This window comes from Lissotriton helveticus, chromosome 6 (assembly GCF_964261635.1).
Source record: "Lissotriton helveticus chromosome 6, aLisHel1.1, whole genome shotgun sequence".
In the NCBI taxonomy this organism is placed as follows: Eukaryota; Metazoa; Chordata; class Amphibia; order Caudata; family Salamandridae; genus Lissotriton; species Lissotriton helveticus.
The window spans coordinates 2,119,660,887-2,119,670,918 of record NC_136067.1 but is presented as its reverse complement, the minus strand read 5'-3'; the positions used below and the strand labels follow the sequence as shown (position 1 = coordinate 2,119,670,918).

Here is a 10,032-nt window from a genome sequence, read left to right as displayed (position 1 = left end):
AGCCTTTCCAGTGATATGCTTTGCAGAGCAGGGTGTGTGCAGCACGCATGAAGATAACTACCTTAGAAAGGCTGCACTTTGCGAAAGTAGCCATGATTTCAGAACCTGTGCCCAGTAATAAATATGACTGAGGAGCGAGGAAAGTGAATAGTGAGTTTGAGAAAGAGATGAAGGAGTGTCTAAAATGATGGAATGAGTAAGGGATGAGGTAGGGTGGGCCATCAAAGGCTGCAACAACCGCCTTGAAGGCGTTTAAGAAGGGGGAGAGGGAGCAGTCAGCTCAGCAGTGGTATTTCAGGGCATGGTTTGTGACTTGCTGGTGCATGGGTGCACAGCCCCAAGCTCAGCATGTATGGAGCTACAGGAAACAGGCCCTCTGTTGACACAAAGTTTCCTTGTTGTGTCTCTCTGCTCCCTGTAGGTTGGACCAGACCTCCCTGACGGGTTCATGCTGTGCAGATCTCGCCTCTGTGCTCAGTACAATGACATCTCTCACAGAACTGAGCCTGAGACATAATGCGCTGGGGGACGCTGGACTGAGGCGGTTATGTGAAGGATTGAAACACCCCAGCATCAGACTCCAGAAACTAGAGTAAGTACCTGAGCACCTTCGTTTCACTGTGTGTCAGTAAGTGCAGGACAGAATAAGGTCATCATTATTTCAGCATCACATTGAAGGGCATTCACACATAGTCTGTGTCCTGCAGCTGCCCTAGGACAGGGAGAAGGAACACGAGGACTGTTAAAGGATAAGAAAAGTCTTGGCTGCTCTTGTAAATTCATGGTAATTGTATCGAGTGCAAGAAATGCCAGATTTAGGCGACAGTGGTCTCATATAATCCTCTGAAGGAGTGGTAATGGGATATATCTGCTGTATTCATCTGTGCATCTTCCCTGTTGCTTTGGCCCTTGCTGCTCAGCCTGCTCCTGGTGGGGCTACTCCTGGCGGGGCTGCTCCTGGCGGGCTGCTCCTGGTGGGGCTGCTCCTGGCCGGCTGCTCCTGGCGGGGCTGCTCCTGGCGGGGCTGCTCCTGGCGGGGCTGCTCTTGGCGGAGCTGCTCCTGGTGGGGCTGCTCCTGGTGGGGCTGCTCCTGGCGGGGCTGCTCCTGGTGGGGCTGCTCCTTGTGGGGCTGCTCCTGGCGGGGCTGCTCCTGGCAAGGCTGCTCCTGGTGGGGCTGCTCCTGGTGGGGCTGCTCCTGGTGGGGCTGCTTTTAGTGGGGCTGCTCCTGGCGGGCCTGGTGGGGCTGCTCCTGGTGGGGCTGCTCCTGGCGGGGCTGCTCCTGGCGGGGCTGCTCCTGGCGGGGATGCTCCTGGCGAGCTGCTCCTGGTGGGGCTGCTCCTGGCAGGGCTGCTCCTGGCGGGGCTGCTCCTGGCGGGGCTGCTCCTGGCGGGGCTGCTCCTGGTGGGGCTTCTCCAGGGCAATCCTGGACCAAGCTATGGATGTACTTACCTGCAACTAAGACTGAATAACTCCTCTATAAACTACACCTTGGCTACTAGGCTTTCATTACAACATAATATAATTGTGTTATGTTATATTTAAGGAGTTTTAAAAGTGCACTACCCCTAAAGGGTCTCTTGGTGTTCCACGATTCAAGCCGGAAACACGGACTCCTAGTTACTCTAGAACAAGAGGGCTTTTCGGTTTCCCTGAACAGTTGATGAGACCACATGAGACTAAGAATATCCAGCAGAGACTTCCACACTGTAGGAGCTGTGGTATATGCCGCTAACACATTCCCTCACCATATCTACATTAAATGACCCCCAGGGCAGCTTAAATGGTCGGTGACCCACTGCCAACTGCCTTTATCTCCCTTAAACCTCAACCGCTACAATTCGCAGCGTTCCACATTCCAAAGGTGAGAAAATATGTTCCTGTTTTATAACAACAATGACTCCTTATATGTACAATAGCAAAATTGTGCATAAACCAATCCCCCCAAAAAACAAACACATCACAATATAATGCCTGAAGAAGATATCCACTATTTGAACCTAACAACCAAACAAGCTCTAATGAAGCAATACTCCTAGATACAGTTAATACATTTGGCAATAGAGAAATAACCAATCACATGAAATAGTACTTTTGAGAAGTGCGACCTCGCACTTCACCAACCATGGATAGCTAAACCATCGTAGCCTCCGAAACGTCAGTTACATACAAACTCTTTGTAGTTTCCAGGAAATCATATTTTGCCTTTTTTCTCTGTATATCTTTTGTGAATCCATATCAGGAGGGAATTGTATTTATTGGTTTTCTCCACACTTCATTTGCACATCCTTATCTCTTCGCTCATCAACCACCTTTACCAACCTACTTTTCTCCATCTAGATCCATCACTCGACTCAACATAATTTCTTGCTGTTCTCTTGTTCTTTGGTTTAGCAAATACTGACCTACCTATTCTTCACACAGCATGGTAATTTGACTTTAAGCATTTGACCACAGGAAAAATCTACATCTCTTATCAAAGTATTTCTTATACAACATTTGCTTTTCACACACATTCCTATGCAATCCTCTTACATGAATATCTACATTTCCTTGGCTCAACCCCATAGAGACAGCTATCTTCGGCTGCCTTTTCCTCAACAATTCAAAAGGAGACAATCCAGTGGTACAATGTACACTTGCCCTGTGTGCCCACAACATCTGGTTCACATGTTTTGTTACATTTTTACTATTGCCTACAGCCATCCGAATGCTGTCCTTTACAATCCTGTTCAACCTCTCCACAAAACACTGCAGTCTTGCAATGACGAAAATTTCTTTGACATAAATATGCCTCCACCCCTTGAGAACAAAACTCTGGACCTTTGTCTGATACTACGTCTTCTGGGCATCCTTCAATAATAAACAGCTCCTCCATAAATTGTATAACTGATCTTTTTGTTATCTCTCCCAAAAACTCAAGCTCAAACCATTTAGAATAGTAACCCATCATGACCGTGACAAACCTGTTATGGTTATCTAATATATCAATGGAACTCATAATGTCCATGGCCACCTTCAACCATGCACTAACAGGATAACCAACAGGCTGAAGTGGTTGTGTGTTAGGTTTTCATGTCCATGTCCATGCACGGCCACCAAAACAGATCCCGTAATCTACTTTTTGCCTTATTCTTACCTAGATGAACTTGGTGACCACACTCCACAATCTTATTCCTCAGTACAACAAGAGGAATAAGCTACCTCCTCTTCTCACTCCCTATTCATCAGCATTTAATTCATTTTTAACCTGTACATAGTCTTTTATTCCAGCTATATCAGCAGACCAACCATACTTAATGCTCTTTTTCAGATTGAACAACACAACATCGTCCTTTACAGCATCCAACCGTGCTCACGTGCTTCCGGCAATACCTTGCTCCTAGACAATGCTTCTGCCAATAGATTCCTTGCCCCTGGCACAAATTGCTAAATTATACTCTTGTAAGTTTGCAACCCATCTAGCATTTCTCTGTGATATTGTGCATGGACCCTTGGGAGCAAATACATTGATTAAAGGTTTATGGTCAGTTCTGTCCACAAAAAACGCCAAAGCTTCCCTTTCAATTACAGAATAACGTTCTTCCACCTCTGACAATGTATATTAGGCATATGCTATTACTACTTCTTCTTCATTTTGTATTTGTGTTGAAACTGCCCCTAAACCAATCCACTAGCATCTGTCAAATTAGTCTTGCAGGCTGTGTTAAAACTACTCAAATGGGGTGCATTGGCAATTTAATGGCTTCAAACTCTCTTTGGCACATGTTGCACCAATCAAACTTGTGGATTTTTTAAATAGGCGACTCATACACTCAGTTTTATCTGCAAATTTTACGGCAAACTGGGCGTAGAATTAAATCACCCCTAAAAATGATTTCAAATCATCTTTACTACCCGGTACCATAGTGTTGACAATGCTATTAACCAATTTTTCCTGTTATCTAACTCCATTAGCATCAATAGTGCATCCTAAATAAGTCACTCTACTGACCTTCAACCTGCATTTCTCTGCTTTTACTGTTAGACCACTACTCCACAACCTTTCCAACACATTTTTTTAATGTAGTGTCATTGCATTTTATAGTCCTTACCACATAATATAATATTGTCCTGAACATAGCTTGCACCAGTCATGTCTCCAAACATTTTCTGGATTAGTCTTTGAAAAATTCTAGATGCAGATACTAGGCCAAATGACATCCGTTTATATCGATATGCACCAAAATATGTAATGAAAGATTTTAATGTTTGGAGTCAGTATGCAATTCTATTTAATGATAAGCAGACGAGAAATATATCTTTGAAAAACATTTGTTTTTGCCAATGGTAGCAATAACCTCATTTATATTGGGCAATGGATGCCTTCTACCCAAATAGCATTATTTAAATTGTACAAATCAATACACATTCTAATGGTTTAATCAGGTTTCCGTACAACAACAATGGATGCTAGCCACTCCAAAGATTCAATATCCCCAATGATGTCAGCATCCACTAACTTTTTAATCTCAGCTGTGACATCATCACTCACGGCCGATGGCAATCTACGTACTTTGTGAACCTTCGGTTGATAACCCCAGCACAATGCGATATGATGCTTGAATCCTCTCGATTTTCCCAGCTTGTCAGAGGACTCTTTGGGAAATGCACAATGCATCATATCCCCTTCTTGCGTAGTACCACCCACCAAACAAATCTGTTCATGAGCTCCCAGATGTAATTGCATGCTTATGGCAGATTGACGAATAAAACCAAATAAAGGTGCACTTTTTTTTAGCAACACTCACTCTACCAGAAATTTTCTTGTTTGTTGCATGGAATTCCAGTTATGAAAAATCCCAGTAACTTCACACATTCACCACTATATGACTTCAATTTGACATTCAGGTTAGCACAATTGTTTGTTTTTAAAAAGTTCACATTTTCTAAAATCATCTTCAGATATGATGGTATACCTACCTCCCGAGTCCACCAACATTAAAAAAGGGTTACTTACCTTCAATTTCAATCACACACTTGGGATTCCTCACACTCAGATGCTTTTCTCTGTCATAATCAATAACTGCTGATAACAACAACTGTTCATCCAGTTCATCAGAATCCTCACCTTAACATTTCTAAAGCGCTGCTTATACCCGTGGGCGTCTTGGCGCTGTAAACCAATTATTTGTAAATGCCTCTGAGCTGATTGACTATTGAGTGAACAGCCAGGTTTTCAAAAGCTTACGGAATTGAAGGAGGGTGGGACTTCGCTTGATGTTGAGAGGCAGAGTGTTCCAAAGCCTGGGGGCGGCCACCAGAAAACGGCGATCGCCCCAGGTGACAGTTTTGGTACGTGGGGTAACTAATTGGTTTAGGGTGGCTGACCTTAAGGCTCTGGAAGGTTTGTGCAATTGAAGTTGGTCTCTTAAAAACTGGGGGCCTTGGTTGTTAAGTGCCTTGAACACAATGCATAGGGCTTTGAATTGGATTCTTTTCTGCACAGTGAGCCAGTGAAGGTCTTTAATGCTATTGGAGATGGATTCAAATTTGGTTTTGCCAGCAAGCAGGCGTGCTGCGGCGTTTTGAATGGTCTGTAATTTGGTAATGACTCTGGCTTGGGCATTTAGGAAGAGACCATTACAGTAGTCCAGGGAGGACAAAACAAGAGATGTGACCAGTGTCTTAATGGCTGATTCAGGTAGAAAAGGGTGTATTTTCCTGATCATCTTAAGCTTTAGATGTGCCGAAGACACCGTTTTATTGGCATGGTCCATAAAATTTAGGGCATCATCGAAGATGATGCCAAGGTTCCTGACTTTGGTAGCGGGGGTAGGAGGCATACCAAAGGTGTCCGGCCACCAACTCGAAGGCCATGCTGGCAGAAGAGTTCCAAAAATAAGTACCTCTGTTTTGTCAGAGTTCAACTTTAAACAGTTGGTTGACATCCAATCTCCTATATCTAGGAGTCCTTTCTTGAATTGTTCGGCCACTTGATCTCCGTCCCCTTTGATTGCCAACACTAGTTGGGTATCGTCGGCATAAGAGGTTAGGCTCATCCCATGTGCTTTGATGGTTTTAGCAAGGTCCGACACATAGATATTAAAAAGTGTCGGACTCAGGGATGAGCCTTGAGGGACACCACATGGGGCTGAGAGTTGGGCCGATTGAAAGGGTCCTAGGATGACTGCCTGCGTTCTTTTGGCAAGAAAGGACGCGATTAGATTTTTGGCAGTGTGACAGATTCCAAAACCCTCGACCCGGTCGACCAAGATGGTGTGGTCGACCGTGTCGAAGGCTGCGGATAGGTCTAACAAGACCAGAATGGCTGTGCCCCCCTGGTCCCTGATAACCTTGATATCGTCGGCCGCTTTAATCAGGGCTGTCTCTGTCCCATGGAATTTCCTAAATCCGAACTGGGTGTTATCTAAGAGCTGATGTTTTTCTATAAACTCGGAAATCTGGGAATTCATTGCTTTTTCAAGCACTTTCGCCATAAAAGGGAGGCTTGCAATGGGACGATAATTTTTTAATTCACTTTTATCAAGGGAAGGTTTTTTCAACAAGGGTTTTAGTAAGGTATTTTTGAGGGGGTCTGGATAATTGCCTGATAGAAGAATTATACACAAAATCTAATTTTGTCACAAATTCCCATTTCTTGTGTCCTCATAACTCGTATCACTAAACACCTCTATGTATTTAGATCCTGCCCTTTCCATACATGTGCGTGATGATCCAATTTGTGCAAACAAGTTACATTTCTTGCAGGGTATTACTTTTTATTAGCCAATGGTTAATCCTAAGTCACCTCATACATGCATTTCTCTGTACAACAGAATGTTTCTTTACTATATAGTTTTATGATTTTAGATTTGCCTTAACCCACACTGACTTCTGACCCATCTCGAAATCTCTCATCCTTCACTTTATCCTCATTCATACCTTTGGCACATTTGTCAGTCAACTCTTTGCCACTGGCAATATCCAGAGCTTCTAATAATGTAGGATTATGAGCACACCACAACTTTTTCTGAATTGCAACATTAACTGTATGCATCATTAATTGATCGCAAATATATTAATCCTGATTACCGGTGAAAGCACAATTCACTAATAGTGCCCTCAATCCTGTCACGAATTAACCAATAGTTGCATTACTTTCTTGTACACAAGAGAAACACTTGTAGCGCTCGATAGTAACATTAGTTTTGTTACCAAAATACAGATAAAATTGTTTCACAGTTTTCGCATACATTGACAAATTATCCTTCTCCTGCTGAGTAAGAATATCAGGAAGAGTGTGATATACCCTCAACCCCTCTTTACTTAATGAATGTAACAACATGATATGAGATTGTATATTTCTTAAGCGCACGAATACCCGAAGGTGTCTTCGCGCTAAGGACCTCAGCATTGACCAGAGTCACATAAGACTTATAATGGCAGAGAAAACAACCAAGACTTCAGCTGTTTATGAAAACTAAGCAAATTGGACTGGCTTTTAATATGTAATGGCAAGGTGTTCCATAGCTGACGGATGGAGAAGATAAAGCTGTGGCCACCCCAGAAAACCTTCTTTCTCCTAGGAACAGAAACCAGAAATAAGGATACAGCTCCTAGTGTTCTCTGAGGGTAATGCGGCAAGTAACACCCCTCCTCTTCCTCTGACATCTTTAATAGATATACCGCCCGATTCATCAAAGAAAATAGCGCTCGCAAAGGGCCAGATTCTGAGAATCTGGCCCTTTGCGAGAGCGATTTTTGCATTTGGGATTCAGCATCCCAAATGTAAAAATCGCTAATTGCGATCTCGCAATTTTGCAAGGAATTACATTTAAGGAATCTCTATTTGAGATTCCTTAAATGCAATTCATCATCCAATTTTATTTTGCAAATTCGCAATTTCTAGCCGCAATTTACCGCGAGGTCAGACCTCGTGGTAAATTGTGAAAACTCAGAAAAATGCATTTAAATGCATTTTTCTGAGTTGCATGTTACACACACACATGTCCTTTGGACATGTGTGTGCAACACCTGTGTGAAATTTTATTTGAGGGGTGCTACAGGGTGTCCTTTGGACACCCCTGGCACCCTTCAAATCGCTATCTTATTTGCGATTAGCAAATTGCTAATCGCAAATAAGGAATACTCCCCATTCATTCCTATGGGCCTTTTGGCCCATAGGAATGAATGGCGAGTTATTCCTTATTTGCGATTAGCAATTTGCTAATCGCAAATTAGGAATATGTAGGAATCGCATATCTTCATGCAATTTCTACATGAATCCCGTTTTGCGAGTCCTTAATAGCGATTCGCTATGAATCGCTATTAGGGCCTCGCAAAACGGGAGAATGATGAATCAGGCTGATAATCTCTACTGTGACAGCTATCAGTGCAGTCTCTATACTATGGCCTGCTCTAAAACCATGCTGTGCATTATGTAGAAGGGAATTCCCTTCTAGATAGTCTGACAAACAGGTATTAAGATGTTTTTCAAGTAACTTAGCTGCATACGGAAGCCATGATATTGGCTGAAAAAATGGTTCTCCACATAGGATCCACTGAAGATTTTTTTATTAGAGGCAGTATGGAAGCTTCTTGCATTACAATGGAAAAATGCCTGCTGAAATGCAGATATTCATCAGAATCGATGAGCTGGGGCACAACTGCCTGCCAGATTTGTTACTACCTTAGTTGGGCGGCTGACTTAATGTGCTTAATTAAAATGATCCCTTGATCAGTAGTTAAAACGTGGGAATTACATCATTCCAATTTTTTGAGTCAGTAAACTCGGGTTCTGCCCTCAAATTAGAGGTGCAGAGAGAATAGAACTCCCTGTATACTGATTCCACTTTGTTTCGAAAAAATTCAGCTGGTTTATCACAGAACGCATGGCAAGGGTGAAAGCTGGAAGACGGTCTATAGCTTAAAAGAGATTGAGCTACTTTGAAAAGTTTTTTTGACGAATTAGTGGCTGATTTAATTTTATCATAATAAAATGTGTTTTTTTGGCCAGTAGAAGTTTTTTATATTTGCAGATTGCATCTCTATATCTGCTTTTGCCCTTCTCATTGTAATTCTATCTCCAGGCTTCCTCCAGTCTATGGCATTTTTGTTTCATAGATCTAAGGGCAGAAGAGAACCAGGGGGCAGATGGCTTTTGTCTAAAAGATCTAATTTTGATATCGAGACATGTTTGTGTACTGCCTTACTTGACCAATCACAATACCGTGTAGCTGCCACGTTGAGATAATTAGTAAAGTCAGGCTCTATTGATATCAAACTCTCAGACAATTCTCCCATATTAATCGTATGTATAGGTTCTTCTAAGAGTGTCAGCAGGATGTTTGGGGGTAGGAATATTAATACTAAACTGAACTGCCCTGTAACCTGACCAGAGTATGGGTAGTATGACGTCCACCTTTCAATTTAAATCTTTCAATAAACGAAATGCCAACTAAAATATGGCCTCCAGAGTGCGTTTCAACTTGCACCTTCTGCTCCAACACAAAAGAGTTCCACAATGTTGTAAGCTGTTCTGAATCATTATCATTAAAATCCTCTAAATGAAAATCCTCCAACCTAGTAAAATTTGGATTTTGAACGCTAATATCAATATTATTACGTTGTCCATCAAGAAACTTAGCCTTAGGTCTGGGGGTGTGTAAGTCATTAATCCATGACAAGTGAGGCTCTCTGTGAGATTACATCTAAAGGAGAGAGTCTCACAATCCGGCAGGGCAGTCCGTTCACATGTCACTCCCATCGAATCATGGTGTATTATCACTAACCCACCCGCGTTTACCCGCTCTGTCGAGTCCGCTGAGAGCATAGCCTGTATGCAGAGCTGAGACCAGATCAGGACCAGTAGCTTCCTCTAGCCATGTTTAAGTTTAAGACAACTAACTGGGGAGTACAAGACTCTGCCAATTCAAAAAGCTTATATTTATGTTTAACTATTGATCTGACATTGATCAGCAAACAACCTAACGAGGGCGCTGCCTGCACTGCAGTGATAGCATTTTTGGTTAATCTCTGGGTGTAAATAGTTCT

At 42.6% G+C, this 10,032-nt stretch overlaps 1 protein-coding gene across 1 annotated transcript in view; it reads left to right on the top strand.

Moving 5' to 3' along the window:
• The first annotated feature begins 427 nt into the window (after positions 1-427).
• Positions 428-10,032, top strand: part of LOC144764094 (NACHT, LRR and PYD domains-containing protein 3-like) — a 96,142-nt gene continuing 86,537 nt past the window's right edge. Inside the window, exon 1 of the mRNA XM_078650259.1 lies at positions 428-592. Coding sequence (XP_078506385.1) covers positions 483-592 — 110 coding nt within the window. The 5' untranslated portion in view covers positions 428-482. The remainder of the gene's footprint in view (positions 593-10,032) is intronic.